Source organism: Gopherus flavomarginatus, chromosome 5, assembly GCF_025201925.1.
Source record: "Gopherus flavomarginatus isolate rGopFla2 chromosome 5, rGopFla2.mat.asm, whole genome shotgun sequence".
NCBI classification, from domain to species: Eukaryota; Metazoa; Chordata; order Testudines; family Testudinidae; genus Gopherus; species Gopherus flavomarginatus.
The window spans coordinates 246970-264682 of NC_066621.1; the positions used below are offsets into that span (position 1 = coordinate 246970).

Genomic DNA, 17713 nt, shown 5'->3' on the forward strand with positions numbered 1-17713 from the left:
GGCCAGCATAGGGCAAGAGGCGGGGCAGTGTGGGGCAGGAGGGGGGTGCAGTGTGGGCCGGGGGTTGGGGCAGGGGCAGAGCCAGCACAAGGCAGGAGGTGCAGGCTGCTTGGGGCAGGAGATGGGCAGGGGCGGAGTCAGGGCAGGGCCGGCACAGGGCAGTGTGGGGCTGGCAGTGGGCAGGGGGCCATGTGGGGCAGAACTGTGGGGCAGTAGGAAGTTATGAGGAGACCATAGAGGGTTACGAGACGAAGGCCACGATGGGGAGAGGGGGGCAGGGGGTCACAGGGAGGGGGTCACGGGGGGCTGACGGGGCAGGAGAGCAGGGCAGGGCCATACAAAGGGGCAGAGAGCCGGCTCATGGGGGACATTCAGCGTCCCACCCCCCCAGCCGGGGTCTGGAGCAGCCAGCAGTTTGGGGGCGGTAATACCGTCGCTGAGAACAGACACCACTGGGGGCACAGAGAGGTTTAGGGGCAAATCCCCCGATTTATTGGGACGGTTTTATGCACACACCATGATCCCAGGTGTGGACAGACGGGGCCCTGGCACAGGGGTGGATGTGGGACTGTGACGTCCCCGGGTTCACCAAGAAGGAAGCCCCTAAACAATGGGGGAGGCTGCGGGTGAGTTAGGCCCGGGGGAGGTGTGGGGAAGATGACAGATCTGTGCCTGCCCCCACCCCATAGCACCATCCCCTCCCGCAAAGGGCTGGGCAGATCCCCTCTGCAGCTCCCCTTCTGGACCGGGCTGCACTGGCCAAGCCAGACCTGGTGCTCAGATTAGAGACCCCAGCCCCGTGCTGTGGGGCAGTGTATTCGGCCCCACTGGGGAGCCCAGCCCCATGCTGTGGGGCAGGGTACTCACCCTCACTGGGGAGCCCAGCCCCATGCTGTGGGGCAGCCTGCTCGGCCCCTCTGCGGAGCCCATGCCCCATGCTGTAGGGCAGCATATTCGGCCCCTCTGGGGAGCCCAGCCCCGTGCTGTCGGGCAGTGTATTTGGCCCCACTGGGGAACCCAGCCCTGTGCTGTGGGGCAGTGTACTCGGCCCTGCTGGGGAGCCCAGTGCCAGGCTAGCAGGGCAGCAAAGGCCACGTCTTCTATCTGGGGATCTCCAAGAGCCCCCACCCGTATCCAGGGCCCCAATGAGGGACCCGCCGGGGGTCAGAGACAGAGGCGGCTGGTCCCTGGCACCACACGGCTATGACATGTTGACATAGTCATAGTCGGCTTTTTGCTCGTCCAGTGAGGCTGTGGGAGAGGGAGAGAAAGAACCATGGGCTCACCCCCAGGGAGAGGGGTGCAGGTGTCGGGACTTGGGGTCCCCGCCAGTCCGGAGGGCTATGGCTGCCTGGTGTGCCAGGCCTGGGGCTTCTTCCCACGGCACAGCAGACACTGCATGTCTGGTGCCTGCAGGGTCAGGGAGAACCTCACAGGGCCTGGGGGCGGCTGGGTCACACTTGGGGGGTGGGTGTGAGGGTGGGGGGCAGAGCTCTTACGGGGTTTCAGCTCCTTGTCGTCCACGTTCGCATAGGAGACATTCTCACCTGCCCGGGAGAAAGGAAGGGGACCGTGGGTGAGTGAAGCCTGCCCGCCCGGGGGCAGGACTGGGGTGACACAGACTGGGCTCCTCTGCGGGCCTCTGGCAGGGCAGGAAATATTCCCTGTGGGACCCGAGGGGGCAGCGTGCTTGGGAGATGCGCACCTGCATAATCCCCCTTGTGCGTGTGAACCGTGCATGCGTGTGAAAGGGACACGTGCGCCCACGCTGGCAAGGGCAAGTCACACGATGTGTCCTCACAGGCAGCATGCACGGGGCGTGAAGGCGAGACCCCGGCGACCCCAGCTGGGAGCAGCTGCAGCCTCGTGAGCCCGTCGCATGGAGCAGCTGCTTTGGGGCACGTTCCCACCCACGGGACAATGCACATGCCAGTCAATGCACACCCTGCAGGAGTCACACACACACACAGACAGACACACACACAGACAGGGGCTGCACACACACACACACACACACACACACACACACACACACACACACACACACACACACACACACACACACCAGGGTGTAGACACACACACATAAGAACATAAGAACGGCCGTACCGGGTCAGACGAAAGGTCCATCTGGCCTAGTATCTGTCCAATGCCAGGTGCCCCAGAGGGAGTGAACCTAACAGCAATGACCAAGTGATCACCCTCCTGCCATCCATCTTCATCCTCTGACAAACAGAGGCTAAGGACACCATTCCTTACCCAGCCTGGCTAATAGCCATTAATAGACCTAACCTCCATGAATTTATCTAGTTCTCTTTTACACCCTGTTATAGTCCCAGCCTTCACCACCTCCTCAGGCAAGGAGTTCCACAAGTTGACTGTGCGCTGTGTGAAGAAGAACTTCCTTTTATTTGTTTTAAACCTGCTGCCTATTAATTTCATTTGGTGACCCCTAGTCCTTGTATTATGGGAACAAGTAAATAACTTTTCCTTATCCACTTTCTCCACATCACTCATGATTTCATACACCTCTATCATATCCCCCCTTAGTCTCCTCTTTTCCAAGCTGAAGAGGCCTAGCCTCTTTAATCTTTCCTCATATGGGACCCTCTCCAAACCCCTAATCATTTTAGTTGCCCTTCTCTGAACCTTTTCTAGTGCTAGAATATCTTTTTTGAGATGAGGAGACCACATCTGTACACAGTATTCGAGTTGTGGGCGTACCATGGATTTATAAAAGGGCAATAAGATATTCTCAGTCTTATTCTCTATCCCTTTTTAATGATTCCTAACATCCTGTTTGCTTTTTTGACCACCTCTGCGCACTGCGTGGACATCTTCAGAGAACTATCCACGATGACTCCAAGATCTTTTTCCTGACTAGTTGTAGCTAAATTAGCCCCCATCATATTGTATGTGTAGTTGGGGTTATTTTTTCCAATGTGCGTTACTTTACATTTATCCACATTACATTTCATTTGCCATTTTGTTGCCCAATCACTTAGTTTTGTGAGATCTTTTTGAAGTTCATCACAGTCTGCTTTGGTCTCACACACTCACAGGGGCTGCACACACACACTCACATGCCAGGGTTTGCACACATAGACACACACACACAGAGGGGCTGCACACACACACCAGTGTGCACACACACACTCACGCACACACAGTGGCTGCACACACACACTCCCCAGGGGGTGCACACATACTCACATGCACACAGGGGCTGCACACACACACACACCAGGGTGTGCGCACATGCGCACACATGCACACACAAGGGCTGCATACATACACACTCACACGCACACATACACTTACCCTTGTCGTGACTGGAGCCCTTCTGCCTGTGGGGCCAGGTTCTCTCGGCCTCCAATGGAAGCACCTCCCTGCCGATGGGGAGGGAGCAGAGGGGTGACCTTCCGGATGGAACAGGGGTCCAGCCTGCCCCCCCCAGGGTGATGTGTTCAGGAAGGGGTCAGACCCTATACACACCTGAGGGCCCAGAGACCCCCCCAAGCTGAGTGTCCCCCCCCCCCCCGCCTCACCCTCTCCCCACCCTGAGCCAGGGCACAGCCCCCAGTACTCACAGATACTCCTTGTCCTTCTCCACGGAGCCTGCAAAGCACAAGGCACAGGAGTAGGGTGAGAGGCCACGGCTGGGCACACGGATCGGGGGGCCCATCAGCACCCACACACAGCGCCTTGCCCAAGGCGAGCCGGCCCAGGCTGCCCCCCAGCAATGGAACATGGGGCACCAGCCATGCCTGTGTGCGGGGCATTCCCCATGGCTCAGCGTGGGACAAACTCGCAACACCCCCCACCCCCATGGTGCCTTTGCTGAGATACCCTCAGTGGGGAACACTCCCACTTGGGGTAGTTGGTAACCCAGGAACCCCCAAAACTCTGCTTTAGCAGGGATCTAGGGTGGGGCGTGTGGGGTGCACCCATAGATGGATTGGAGGGAGGTGTCTGGGGATGGATGGTTAAACAGAGGGATGGGGCAGTGGGGCAGGGTCTCTCTCAGAAGGGCCAGAGAGGGGATTCTAATAGGAGGGGGGCCAGGGTCTCTATGGAGGCAGGGGTGTGGGTCAGGGTCTCTACGGGGGCAGAGCAGTGGGGCAGGATCTCTATGGGATCAGGAGGGTGGGGCAGGGTCTCTATGGGGGCAGGGTCTCTATGGGGCAGGGTCTCTGTTGGGGGAAGGGGGGTGCAGCAGGGTCTATATGGGGCAGGGTAGTGGGGGCAGGGTCTCTGTTGGGGGCAGGGCAGTGGGGCAGGGTCTCTATGGGGCAGAGCAGTGGGGCAGGGTTTCACAGGGGGCCCGGCTGGGTCCATGTCTCACTTACATCTCCCATTGGCACCCTGCAGATTCACATAGTCCTCCTCGGAGTCTGAGAGAGAGAGACGCAGCCTGAGTCGCCCGGCCCCACGGCCTGGGGGGCAGAGCAAAGTGCTCCCACTCCACCCCCTCCCTACCACTTCCACTGCCCCCCACCACTCTCCCATTCCCCCCCTGCCAACCTCAGCCTCCCCTCACAGAGCTGGGCTGGGGACTGGACTTAGGGTGCAGAGCCAGGAGAGCCCCCCCCCCATCGCGTCCTGCCCCCTCACACACACCCTCCCCAGCACTCACTGATGTTCACGTAGCTCCCATGGCTGTCCACGTCTGCCAAGAAACACAGGGGTTAGAGACAGACACGGAGGTGCAGCCGGCCCGGTGGGGGCACGGGGAGCGGGGCTGGTGCTGCCCCCCACCCAGCACGGGCCGGGTCTCCATTTTCCCAGGCCCCACTCACCAGTGCCAGATTCCCGGGCCTGCTTCAGGGACTCAAAGACCCTGTGGGGAGGAAGGAGTGGGGTCAGAGCGAGGGGGTTCCTGGCCCCCCAGCCCTGGAAGGGACCCGCTCCCTGCCCCAGCTGGGACCCCCTTTTCTTCCTGCCCCAGACAGGACTCCCTCTCCTCCCCAGCCAGGACCCCCACTGCACCCCTCCCTAGCTGGGACCCCCTCCTCTTCCCAATCCAGCTGGGACCCCACTGCACCCCTCCCTAACTGGGACCCCCTCCCCTCCCCAGCCAGGACCCTCTCCCCTCCCCTGCCCAGCCAGAGCCCTCCGGGCTAACTGGGACTCCACACCAATTAGCCAGCTCCCACTTAGCAACCTGGGTAGGGCCGGTGGCCCCCTTGGGGATGTGACCCCTGACGGGGCATCTATCCCAGGGCTGGGAAAGGTCCAGGGGGAGCAGTGTGGGCAGAGGGGAGCCCAGGCGTGGGCAGGGATTTGACACCTACGGGGTCTGCCGCGACTCTGTCCACGGGGCAGGAGCTGTGAGGAGAGAGGGCGAGAGACGGTGACTCCCACGCAGAGACTCGAGCCCCCCGCCCCGCACACGGGGGCATGGCAGCAGGCTGGGCAGGCTCTAAGCCAGACACTGGCTGCCACCTCTGGGTCCCGGCCTAGGCAACTCTGTCCCGTTCTGCGGCACTGCAGGGTGGTGGCAGCGGTGGGGAGCTGTAGTGCGGGGGGTGGGGGGCGGGGGCTGCACAGTGCGTTTCAGGCCTGTTGTCTGGGGGGGGGGGTCTTGGGGGCGTGTATTGTGGGGGGTGCTGCAGGGGTGCGTGTCTGCGGGTGCGTAGTGCAGGATGCATGTCTCAGGGCTGCATGTTTCAGGGGGTGTAGTGAAGTGGTGTGATGCAGGGTGTGTGTCTGGGGGTGCGTAGTGAAGGGGTGCGTGTTTTGGGGTGCGATGCAGGATGCGTGTTTCGGGGTGTGATGCAGGGTGAGTGTCTGGGGGTGCGTAGTGCAGGGGTGCAATGCAGAGTGTGTGTCTGGGGGTGCGATGCAGGATGCGTGTTTCGGGGTGCGATGCAGGATGCATGTTTCGGGGTGTGATGCAGGGTGTGTGTCTGGGGGTGCGTAGTGCAGGGGTGCGATGCAGGGTGTGTGTCTGGCGGTGTGAAGCAGGAGGCGTGTTTTGGGGTGCGACGCAGGATGCGTGTTTTGGGGTGTGATGCAGGGTGAGTGTCTAGGGGTGCGTAGTGCAGGGGTGTGATGTAGGGTGTGTGTCTGGGGTTGCGAAGCAGGAGGCGTGTTTTGGGGTGCGACGCAGGATGCGTGTTTCGGGGTGTGATGCAGGGTGAGTGTCTAGGGGTGCGTAGTGCAGGGGTGCGATGCAGGGTGTGTGTCTGGGGGTGTGACGCAGGATGCGTGTTTTGGGGTGTGATGCAGGGTGTGTGTTTTGGGGTACGATGCAGGATGCATGTTTCAGGGTACGATGCAGGGTGAGTGTCTGGGGGTGTGTAGTGTGGGGATGCGTAGTGCAGGGGTGCGATGCAGGGTGTGTGTCTTGGGGTGCGTAGTGCCTGGGGTGCAATGCAGAGTGTGTGTCTGGGGGTGCGATGCAGGATGCATGTTTCGGGGTGCGATGCAGGGTGTGTGTTTTGGGGTGCGATGCAGGGTGAGTGTCTGGGGGTGCGTAGTGCCAGGGGTGCAAAGCAGAGTGTGTGTCTGGGGGTGCGACGCAGGATGCGTGTTTCGGGGTGTGATGGAGGGTGAGTGTCTGGGGGTGCACAGTGTCAGGGGTGCGAAGCAGAGTGTGTGTCTGGGGGTGCCACGCAGGATGCGTGTTTTGGGGTGCGATGCAGGGTGTGTGTCTGGGGGTGCATAGTGCCAGGGGTGCGAAGCAGAGTGTGTGATTTGGGGAGTGATGCAGGATGAGTGTTTCGGGGTATGATGCAGGGTGTGTGTTTCGGGGTGCGATGCAGGGTGAGTGTCTGGGGATGCGTAGTGCCAGGGGTGCGAAGCAGAGTGTGTGTCTGGGGGTGCGACGCAGGATGCGTGTTTTGGGGTGCGATGCAGGGTGTGTGTCTGGGGGAGTGATGCAGGATGAGTGTTTCGGGGTACAATGCAGAGTGTGTGTCTGGGGGTGCGACGCAGGATGCGTGTTTCAGGGTGCGATGCAGGGTGTGTGATTTGGGGAGTGATGCAGGATGAGTGTTTCGGGATGCGATGCAGGGTGTGTGTTTCGGGGTGCAATGCAGGGTGAGTGTCTGGGGGTGCGTAGTGCCAGGGGTGCGAAGCAGAGTGTGTGTCTGGGGGTGCGACGCAGGATGCGTGTTTCGGGGTGCGATGCAGGGTGTGTGTTTCGGGGTGCAATGCAGGGTGAGTGTCTGGGGGTGCGTAGTGCCAGGGGTGCGAAGCAGAGTGTGTGTCTGGGGGTGCGATGCAGGATGCGTGTTTCAGGGTGCGATGCAGGGTGTGTGATTTGGGGAGTGATGCAGGATGAGTGTTTCGGGGTACAATGCAGAGTGTGTGTCTGGGGGTGCGATGCAGGATGCGTGTTTTGGGGTGCGATGCAGGGTGTGTGTCTGGGGGAGTGATGCAGGTTGAGTGTTTCGGGGTACAATGCAGAGTGTGTGTCTGGGGGTGCGACGCAGGATGCGTGTTTCGGGGTGCGATGCAGGGTGTGTGATTTGGGGAGTGATGCAGGATGAGAGTTTCGGGGTGCGATGCAGGGTGTGTGATTTGGGGACTGATGCAGGATGAGTGTTTCAGGGTGCGATGCAGGGTGTGTGTTTCGGGGTGCGATGCAGGGTGAGTGTCTGGGGGTGCGTAGTGCCAGGGGTGCGAAGCAGAGTGTGTGTCTGGGGGTGCGATGCAGGGTGTGTGATTTGGGGAGTGATGCAGGATGAGTGTTTCGGGGTACAATGCAGAGTGTGTGTCTGGGGGTGCGATGCAGGATATGTGTTTCGGGGTGCGATGCAGGGTGTGTGATTTGGGGAGTGATGCAGGATGAGTGTTTCAGGGTGCGATGCAGGGTGTGTGTTTTGGGGTGCAATGCAGGGTGAGTGTCTGGGGGAGTGATGCAGGATGAGTGTTTCAGGGTACAATGCAGAGTGTGTGTCTGGGGGTGTAATGCAGGATATGTGTTTCGGGGTGCGACGCAGGATGCGTGTTTCAGGGTGCGATGCAGGGTGTGTGATTTGGGGAGTGATGCAGGATGAGAGTTTCGGGGTGCGATGCAGGGTGTGTGATTTGGGGAGTGATGCAGGATGAGTGTTCGGGGTGCGATGCAGGGTGTGTGTTTCGGGGTGCGATGCAGGGTGAGTGTCTGGGGGTGCGTAGTGCCAGGGGTGCGAAGCAGAGTGTGTGTCTGGGGGTGCAACGCAGGATGCGTGTTTCGGGGTGCGATGCAGGGTGTGTGATTTGGGGAGTGATGCAGGATGAGTGTTTCGGGGTACAATGCAGAGTGTGTGTCTGGGGGTGCGATGCAGGATATGTGTTTCGGGGTGCGATGCAGGGTGTGTGATTTGGGGAGTGATGCAGGATGAGTGTTTCAGGGTGCGATGCAGGGTGTGTGTTTTGGGGTGCAATGCAGGGTGAGTGTCTGGGGGAGTGATGCAGGATGAGTGTTTCAGGGTACAATGCAGAGTGTGTGTCTGGGGGTGTAATGCAGGATATGTGTTTCGAGGTGCGACGCAGGATGCGTGTTTCGGGGTGCGATGCAGGGTGTGTGATTTGGGGAGTGATGCAGGATGAGAGTTTCGGGGTGCGATGCAGGGTGTGTGATTTGGGGAGTGATGCAGGATGAGTGTTTCAGGGTGCGATGCAGGGTGTGTGTTTCGGGGTGCGATGCAGGGTGAGTGTCTGGGGGTGCGTAGTGCCAGGGGTGCAAAGCAGAGTGTGTGTCTGGGGGTGCGACGCAGGATGCGTGTTTCGGGGTGCGATGCAGGGTGTGTGATTTGGGGAGTGATGCAGGATGAGTGTTTCGGGGTGCGATGCAGGGTGTGTGTTTTGGGGTGCAATGCAGGGTGAGTGTCTGGGGGAGTGATGCAGGATGAGAGTTTCGGGGTACAATGCAGAGTGTGTGTCTGAGGGTGTAATGCAGGATATGTGTTTCGGGGTGCGACGCAGGATGCGTGTCTGGGGGTGCGACGCAGGATGCGTGTTTCGAGGTGCGATGCAGGGTGTGTGATTTGGGGAGTGATGCAGGATGAGTGTTTCGGGGTGCGATGCAGGGTGTGTGTTTCGGGGTGCGATGCAGGGTGAGTGTCTGGGGGTGTGTAGTGCCAGGGGTGCAAAGCAGAGTGTGTGTCTGGGGGTGCGACGCAGGATGCGTGTTTCGGGGTGCGATGCAGGGTGTGTGATTTGGGGAGTGATGCAGGATGAGTGTTTCGGGGTGCGATGCAGGGTGTGTGTTTTGGGGTGCAATGCAGGGTGAGTGTCTGGGGGAGTGATGCAGGATGAGAGTTTCGGGGTACAATGCAGAGTGTGTGTCTGAGGGTGTAATGCAGGATATGTGTTTCGGGGTGCGACGCAGGATGCGTGTCTGGGGGTGCGACGCAGGATGCGTGTTTCGAGGTGCGATGCAGGGTGTGTGATTTGGGGGAGTGATGCAGGATGAGTGTTTCGGGGTGCGATGCAGGGTGTGTGTTTCGGGGTGCGATGCAGGGTGAGTGTCTGGGGGTGTGTAGTGCCAGGGGTGCAAAGCAGAGTGTGTGTCTGGGGGTGCGACGCAGGATGCGTGTTTCGGGGTGCGATGCAGGGTGTGTGATTTGGGGAGTGATGCAGGATGAGTGTTTCGGGGTGCGATGCAGGGTGTGTGTTTTGGGGTGCAATGCAGGGTGAGTGTCTGGGGGAGTGATGCAGGATGAGAGTTTCGGGGTACAATGCAGAGTGTGTGTCTGAGGGTGTAATGCAGGATATGTGTTTCGGGGTGCGATGCAGGGTGTGTGATTTGGGGAGTGATGCAGGATGAGAGTTTTGGGGTGCGATGCAGGGTGTGTGATTTGGGGAGTGATGCAGGATGAGTGTTTCAGGGTGCGATGCAGGGTGCATGTCGGGGTGTGATGCAGGATGCATATTTCGGGGTGCGCTGCAGGATGCGTGTTTCGGGGTGCAATGCAGGGTGCATGTCTGGGGGTGTGATGCAGGATGCAGATTTCGGGGTGCGCTGCAGGATGCGTGTTTCGGGGTGCGATGTAGGGTGCGTGTCTGGGGGTGCGATGCAGGATGCATGTTTCGGTGTTTGTAGTGCAGGGGTGTGATGCAGGATACGTGTTTCAGGCTGTGCTGCAAGATGCGTGTTTCCGGGTGCATAGTGCAGGGGTGCAATGCAGGATGTGTGTTTCGGGGTGTATAGTGCAGGGTTGCGTGTCTCGGGGCTGCATGTCTCTGAGGCGTGTCACATGTGGGCGCGCTGTGTGTCCCATGGTTGCCCAGGACCTTTGGTCTCTGCCTGTCACCGTGGTACTTACGGTACTGGAAATCATCCTCGTCCTCATCTAGAGAGAGGGGAAACGCGCCTGTGACATCAGCCCCGCAGCCCTCCAACCCCCGCCCCGCGGGTCCCCATCACCCACAGGGTGCCCAGGCCCCACAGGTCACACGTCTGCGCTTTAGGAGAGCTGGGGACAGGCGGGAGAGGCCAGAGGGAAGCCCCAGACCGGACTGTGAGGGTGGTTAAAGCTGGGTGCTCATTGCAGAGACGAGACGACTGGGGGGCCATTCAGGTAGGTTACGGGGCTGTAACCAGGATGAGGCCCATTGTTCTGTCCCCTGGGACAGGACAAGCAGCGATGGGCGTTGTGGGCAGCCAGGGTGCGTGGTTGGACGTTAGCGAACCTGGTAACGTTCAGCCTCGGGACAGGCCGGGGGGTCCCCATAACTGGGGGGTTCTCGGGGCTGCTCTGGGGTTCCTGGCCCTGCCTCGGTGCCGAGGCTGGACATGGTGGTGGCCTCTCAAGGTCCCCTCCAGCCCCACATCTCTATCCAGCCTGCCCCCCGGGGGTACTCACTGTCCGTGCTCCTGGGGCCCACAGGAGGCTGTGGGCTTGTGGTGACACTGGTGCCAGAGGTAGGATCTGGGGGGAACAGGAGGGAGAGTTGTGCTGGGGGGCTCTGGCCCCCCCAGGGTAAGGGGTGGGGCAGCAGTCCTGCACCGGGGACTCACCTGAGATGTAGCGTGGCCCCAGCTCCAGAGGCGAGTCCCTGCAATACACAATGGGCAGAGGGGCAGCATCTGGGAGGCAGGGGCAGCTCCGGGGGGAGAGACGGGGAGGGTTAGCATCTGGGGGGGGAAGTTCCGTGGGGGGGGAAGACAGGGAGAGGCAGCGTCTGGGGGGCAGGGGCAGCTCCGGGGGGGTGGGCAGATGGGGAGGGTCAGCCTCTGAGGAGCAGGGGCAGCTCTGGGGGGGGGAGACGGGGAGGGTTAGCATCTGGGGGGGGAAGCTCCGTGGGGGGGGGAGACAGGGAGAGGCAGCGTCTGGGGGGCAGGGGCAGCTCCGGGGGGGTGGGCAGATGGGGAGGGTCAGCCTCTGAGGAGCAGGGGCAGCTCTGGGGGGGGGAGACGGCGAGGGTTAGCATCTGGGGGGGGAAGCTCCGTGGAGGGGGGACAGGGAGAGGCAGCATCTGGGGGGCAGGGGCAGCTCCGGGGGGGTGGGCAGACAGGGAGGGGCAGCTCCAGGGCGGGGATGGGGAGAGGCAGGTCTGGGGGTGGGGGCAGTTCCGCCGGGGGGGGGAGACGGGGAGGGGCAGCTCCAGGGCGGGGATGGGGAGAGGCAGCGTCTGGGGGTGGGGGCAGCTCTGCGGGGGGGGGGGAAGGGGGAGAGGCAGCATCTGGGCGGGACAGGGGCAGCTCCGCAGGGGGGGGAGACGGGGAGGGGCAGCATCTGGGGGGGGGGCAGCTCCGCAGGGGGGGAGATGAGGAGGGGCAGCATCATGGGGAAACAGGGGCAGCTCCGGGGGGGGGAGTGTAGCACTTACCTGGGTTGTGGGCCCCATGGGGGGAAAACAGGAAGCTCTAGGGTGGTGGTGGGGAGATGGGTCAGTGATGTCACCTCATTAAAAAGAGCCCAACCTCCCTCCCTCGCCACCCTTCCCCGCCCCTTGTGCCCCCCTGCTCCCCATCTCCCTTCCCCCACCCCAGCCCCCCAGCCCCGTCTCCCTTCCCCTGCCTCCTGTACCCCCCTGCTCCCCGTCTCCCTTCCCCCACCCCAGCCCCCCAGCCCCATCTCCCCTTCTCTGTCCCGTGTACCCCCCTGCTTCCCGTCTCCCCTCCCCCACCCCTTGTACCCCCCTGCTCCCCATCTCCCTTCCCCTTTCCCGTGTACCCCCCTGCTCCCAATCTCCCTTCCCCCACCCCAAGCCCCCAGCCCCGTCTCCCCTTCCCTGTCCCGTGTACCCCCCTGCTTCCCGTCTCCCCTCCCCCGCCCCTTGTGCCCCCCTGCTCCCCGTCTCCCTTCCCCCACTCCAGCCCCCCAGCCCCATCTCCCTTCCCCCTCCCCCTGTACCCCCTGCTCCCCATCTCCCTTCCCCCACCCCAGCCCCCCAGCCCCGTCTCCCCTTCCCTGTCCCGTGTACCCCCCTGCTTCCCGTCTCCCCTCCCCCGCCCCTTGTACTCCCCTGCTCCCCATCTCCCTTCCCCCACCCCAGCCCCCCAGCCCCGTCTCCCCTTCCCTGTCCCGTGTACCCCCCTGCTTCCCGTCTCCCCTCCCCCGCCCCTTGTACCCCCCTGCTCCCCGTCTCCCTTCCCCCACTGCAGCCCCCCAGCCCCGTCTCCCTTCCCCCGCCCCCTGTACCCCCCTGCTCCCCATCTCCCTTCCCCCACCCCAGCCCCCCAGCCCCGTCTCCCCTTCCCTGTCCCGTGTACCCCCCTGCTTCCCGTCTCCCCTCCCCCACCCCTTGTACCCCCCTGCTCCCCATCTCCCTTCCCCCATCCCTAGCCTCCAGCGTCGTTTCCCCTCCCCTGCCCCTTGTATCCCCTGCTCCCCGTCTCCCCTTCCCCACCCCTTGTACCCCCCTGCTCCCCATCTCCCTTCCCCCACCCCAAGCCCCCAGCCCCATCTTCCCTCCCCCATCCCCTGTCACTCACTTCTCCGGCAGAGCCCACAGAGCAGCAGGCAGCCCCCCAGGGGGACGAGCACCCAGCCCCCCACCCAACCACTCGCCGTGCCCTCAGCCCAGGCCATAGGCAGCTCTGTGGGGAGAGAGACAGGTTAGAACAGCAGAGACGCCCACTCCCACCCCCTGCCCCATGGGCGCTGTGCCTGGGCCAGCCTGCAGTGCCCTGCCTGGACAGAGGGACGGCCAGACACAGCCCCCCCCCCCGCCCCGAGCTGGCACAGCACCCTGTGACGAAGGGGGATTCTCCCTTGTTATGTTGTATGTGAGTCTTACTGTTTGGCATGAATGCTGTGTGCCTCAGTTTCCCTCTGTGCTGCACCAATGTCCAGGTGGTGGGAATAGGGGTGTGTGACTTGCGGGGGCTGCTCCAGCTGCCTGCAGGGATGCTATGGCTGAACCGGAGACCCAGGAGGGGGATGCGACCAGGTGACTCTTGGCCCCGGGCGACACAATGGCCAGAGGAGGAGCAATGGGCCAGGCAGGGGCCAGGCAGCTGGAAGGAGTCAGTCTGGGCTGATTTGGGGTGCGGGGACGGGGAACCAGCCCTGGCTCTGGGCTCCCCTCCTGCCAAGATGGATGTGGCTCAAAGGCCCTGATTTCTGTGCTAACGAGCTCTGCCTTACGCTGTGTTCCTGTCGCCTAATAAACCTGGGTCTCTCCTTGGAGCATTCAGCATCCTCTGCCCCTCCGAGTGCTTCCCCCAGCGAGTTGCCCCAGCGGGGTCCTGGGGGGGGGGCATAGGGTCCTGCCCCCCCACTTCGCAGTCAGACGTGACTCTCAGCCAGCCGGTAACACAGAGGTTTATTCGATGACAGGTGCTGCTACCCCACAGGGTGCCCCAGGCAATCAGCTCCCTGGCAGCGCCCACCCGTGGGCACCCCAGCCAGCCCAGGGACCGGGCATCATTAACCCCGTGGGGGCTGAGGGCCCACAAGGAAATAGGGCTCAGCACCGGGCTGGGCAAGACGAGAGGGGCTGGGCGGGAAGCACTACTGACACACTGAGGGGGCTGCCCCATTACGGGGGTGAAGGGCAGCACCCTGGCCTGGCCCTGAGCCCTTCGATTCTGGTCCTCCCCTCCCCCACACGTTTCCACTGCCCAGCAGTGCAGGATGTGGTGAGGCAGGGGTGGGGGGGTGGGATGGGAAGCGAGCAGGGGCCATCGGCCCCACTCTATTAGCATCAGTGGGGCCAGACCCCAGGCTGGCATCATTCGGCCATAGCTCCATCACAGTCAATGAGGCCTGGCCCTGGTCTGTGCCCCCTATGCCCCCCCATGTGGGGCCTGGCTCCCTGCCCTGTTCCGGCACTGAGCTGGCCCCACATCCTTCCTGCATGGTGTTGCCTGAGATCTGGGACACAGCCCCACCCTCCACTCTGTGGGGCAGGACAGCAGGGACAGGGCACCCACAGCCCCCTACTCTGGCCCGATGGGTCGCTCACCTGTGCTCTGGGGTCCGGCTGTGAGTCTGCAGCCGGCGGGTGTGAGAGTACATCGCCTGTACTGGGGCTTCCTGTCAGAGCGTCACCTCCCCCTGCCCCACAGCAGCCTGCCACTTCCGACAGGGCCCCCAGCTTGGGGGGGGGGAGGTAGAGCCCCCCCTCCCTCCCCTGACCAGCACCCAGCGGGGCTCCATTGCCTTCCCTCACCCTATCCTACCTGCTCCCTGCCACACCACACTCCCCTACTCCTCCCCATGGCCTCGGACCACCTGCAGCCTTCCCCATCACTGCAGCCCCCCCAGTAGCTACGGGGCAGGGCAGCCCCTCTGGCTGTGGGGCTGTGTTTTGTTGTGTGCTGTGCCTGGTCCAACGGGGCCCTGATTCCTGCAAACCTCCCCGCACTCCCATGTACGCTCTATGGTCTGGGTGCTGCCCTCCCAGTGGGCCATGCCCGGACCCCCACGGGTTGTGGGGTAGGGCCAGGAGCCCAGGTTTTGGCTGCGCCGACCGGCACAGTACCCCTGAAAATCCTCCTGGCACAGTGCCCTGGGGGTACCAGCACTGTCTCCCTACCCCACATTGCCCTGTGGGGCGCTGAGGTGACGAAGTGGGGCTGTTCTTAATGTTTCCTCTGAATACTGTGTGGGTGTCTCAGTTTCCCCTGTGCATTTCTTAAGTCTCTAGCTGTGACGAAGTGGAGGATTTTCCTATCTTTTTGTGGTTTTCCAGGGATTTGCATGCAGGGGGGTGGGACTCAGTGTCCCTGGATGTTACTGGTTTAACGAGGGGAGGGGAGAGGGACCTTCAGACCCCAGCTGATGGCCGGGAGGATGGAGACCCCAGGGACTGGTGACCCGGAGACCCAGCTCAGGCGTCGCAGCCGGTTCTGGCCAGTGGGGGACAATGGGCTGCGGGGACAGGACCCCGGTGACCTGACCAGCCGGCTCCGGCCAGAGAGGCCAGAGGGGGGCTGAGAGGGGAGGAGACCCAGGCCTGCCTGTTTACGACCCTGTTTCCCTGGAGAGAAGCCAATGGACAGAGGGGGCTTGGGGCCGGGGATATTGGAGGCCCAGCTGGGAAGCAGGGGGGCTCGGGGCTGGAGAGGGGGAGCAGGCAGAGCCCCCCTGGCTGCAGGGGGACTGGGATGTGCTGGGCTGAGGGAGGCCAGGCCTGAGGCTGGAGAGTTTCCTGTGCTGGGTTCAACCCTCTATAAACCCTCCTGTGTTACGCTGGGGGAGAGTCGCTGGGGGCTAGCGAAGTGGGGTGGGTATTATCCCCTTTGGGGGTGAGGAGGCCCGGGGGTTCCAGAGCAAGGGGACTCCCTGGGGGGGGCCCACGGCAGAGACAGACGTGCTAAGGCTCAGAGAGGTGCAACTCCAGGAGGTGGAGGGGCCTGACCCCGAGAGAGAGGGGACCCCCGAGAAGGGCTGTCGCATTGGAAGGGGCACCCCCCCATGGATGGCATGGGGCCACAAGTGGGCACGATCTGTGAGTCCATTACACTAGGGGTGAGGTTGTTGCAGAGTAATGGGCCAGTGTACATAAATGGCTGACACTCTGTCCCCTGGCAACTAATGGCCAGGCCCTTCCCCCTGCCAGGGGATGCTAAAGGTGGGGGAGAACAAAGAGCTCAGGTGACCCCTGGCCCGGGAAAGGGGTTGAGCAGAGGAGGAGGGGCGGGGAGGATTGGGGGTCTGAGGTTGGCTGGGGACGGGGAGTGAAGTGCAGACGTGGGGTCTGGCTCACTGCCCCCCAGAATGGACCCGGCCGAGGGGTCCGGTTCGCGGTACCTACAAGCTCTGTGTTAGACCCTGTTCCTGTCATCGAATAAACCTCTGTGTTACTGGCTGGCTGAGAGTCACGTCTGACTGCAAAGTGGGGGTGCACGACCCTCTGGCTTCCCCAGGACCCCGCTGGGGCGGGCTCGCTGTGGGAAGTGCATGGAGGGGCAGAGGATGCTGAATGCTCCAAGGAGAGACCCAGGAGGTGAAGCCGTGTGAGCTTCTTGCCCTGCAGACAGTCTGCTCCAAGGGAGAGGAGGCTCCCCAGAGTCCTGCCTGGCTTGGTGGGGAGCAGTTCCAGAGCATCGCCCGGGGACTCCGTGACACTGCTGTGGGGACCCATTCACCTTGCCTTGGGGGGGGACTGTGTGGCTTCCCCGGGCAGGACAAGGCAGCTCCAGGGGGGATAGGCCAGCCCAGTGAGGATCCCGGTCCCTCCCGCTAGGCTGGGCACACAGAGAAAACAGCTCCTGGTAGGGATGGGGGGCGCTTGCATGGGTGCACAGAAGTGCCCATGTCCCACTGCCCACCCTGGCGAGAGCCAGCGGGGGTCCTGGCCCCAGGCTCTCGGCAGTAATGCCCCTGCCCCCCGCGCTGCGAAACCCAGCAATGTGGATCCCCTCCCAAACTCCCATGGGGCCAGAGCCAGCCCCCCCGCCCCGCGCACAGCCCACAGGGTGGCCAGTGCCCCCCATGGCCAGGCAGCTCCGAGCTGGGGCGGGGGGGAGGCAGGGGCCAGCCCGGCCCTTCAGCGGGAGAACAAAGACAGGCCCTGGGACAGACAGACGCAGGCGGCACCTACGGCTTTATTCAACGACTGGACGCGCTGGGGTCGCTCAGCGCAGCAGAGGGAGGGGGGCTCCCAGTGCAGCCCACATGACTGCGCCCCCCATGGTATCTGGGGGCCCAGGCTGGGGAGGAGGACATGGGGGGGAGACCTCAAAGGATGCTGGGAAATTCTCAGGCTATGTCAGAAAAGGTGCAGAACCAGCATTGACTGGGGGAAGGGCAATAAATTAACGATGGTGGCCAGGGGGAGGGGAGCCTGGGGGGCAGACAGAGCCCCCAAGTGGGGCTTTCACAGGTGGTTTCTCAGGATATGGGGTGCAGAGGTGGGGCCAGCAGGGAGAGTTTTTCAGGCCCCCCATGGCAAGGTTCCTGGGGGCTCATCCAGCTGTTGGTTCGCTCCTCGAAGGCAGGATCCCCGCGGGGGGGGGGTCACTCTCCAGAGTTGGGGGTCTGCCTGCAACAGAGAGCCGGAGGGTCACAAGGGGGATGGGCCTGACCTGGGCCCCCACGCTGGGGGGATGCTGGGGGGACCCGGCCGGCCAGAGTAACAGGGACCCAAGGTGGAGAGATAGGTGGGGACCCAGCCCCTTCTGCTGGGACAGCTGCAGCCCCAGCCATGGGGGGCAGGAGGTGGGGGCCCCCTTCCCTCCCAGAGTTCTTTGTGGAGGCTCCCATGTGGTGCAGCCCAAGCAGGTGGCCCTCGGAGTGCTGGTGAGGGTGGGGAGGGGTCAGAGTTTGGGGTGCAGGGCTTAGGGCAGAGGTGGCACAGGGCAGGCATGAGGGGCCAGGGCAGG

The 17713-nt window shown here is 62.8% G+C and overlaps 1 protein-coding gene and 1 long non-coding RNA gene across 6 annotated transcripts; one reads left to right on the top strand and one right to left on the bottom strand.

Annotated features, from left to right (window-relative positions):
* Positions 1-465: 465 nt before the first annotated feature.
* On the bottom strand, positions 466-15972 carry LOC127052334 (uncharacterized). 3 transcript variants are annotated; one of them, XM_050955921.1, is made up of 14 exons: positions 14350-15972; positions 12875-12979; positions 11767-11803; positions 10955-10992; positions 10800-10865; positions 10260-10286; positions 5295-5328; positions 4800-4840; positions 4637-4669; positions 4350-4394; positions 3591-3618; positions 3322-3389; positions 1500-1547; positions 466-1251 (listed from the first exon to the last, which is right to left on the bottom strand). In XM_050955921.1, the coding sequence occupies exons 2-14, from the start codon at positions 12969-12971 to the stop codon at positions 1202-1204; spliced, it is 612 nt and encodes a 203-aa protein (XP_050811878.1). In that variant the 5' UTR covers positions 12972-12979; positions 14350-15972; the 3' UTR covers positions 466-1201. The 3 variants fall into 3 exon arrangements, with proteins under 3 accessions (XP_050811878.1, XP_050811876.1, XP_050811877.1); XM_050955919.1 differs by having other exon boundaries at positions 10955-11040; XM_050955920.1 differs by lacking the exon at positions 4350-4394 and having other exon boundaries at positions 10955-11040.
* Positions 5588-10251, top strand: LOC127052336 (uncharacterized). Of its 3 annotated transcripts, XR_007774729.1 has the most exons (4): positions 5588-6238; positions 6363-6575; positions 7187-7342; positions 8060-8145. It is a non-coding gene; the product is annotated as an uncharacterized LOC127052336 (long non-coding RNA). The 3 variants fall into 3 exon arrangements; XR_007774728.1 differs by lacking the exons at positions 7187-7342; positions 8060-8145 and adding an exon at positions 9943-10251 and having other exon boundaries at positions 6363-6414; XR_007774727.1 differs by lacking the exon at positions 8060-8145 and having other exon boundaries at positions 7187-7421.
* Positions 15973-17713: the final 1741 nt, after the last annotated feature.

Excerpts from the sequence above, each read along its gene's own strand:
- LOC127052334 (XM_050955919.1), bottom strand. The coding sequence starts at position 12,971 with ATGGCCTGGGCTGAGGGCACGGCGAGTGGTTGGGTGGGGGGCTGGGTG. Across the intron at positions 11,041-11,766 it reads CCATGGGGCCCACAACCCAG|CTGCCCCTGCCTCCCAGATG; the intron begins GTAAGTGCTACA and ends CTCCCCCCGGAG. Across the intron at positions 3,619-4,349 it reads GCAGGGTGCCAATGGGAGAT|GCTCCGTGGAGAAGGACAAG; the intron begins GTAAGTGAGACA and ends TGTGCTTTGCAG.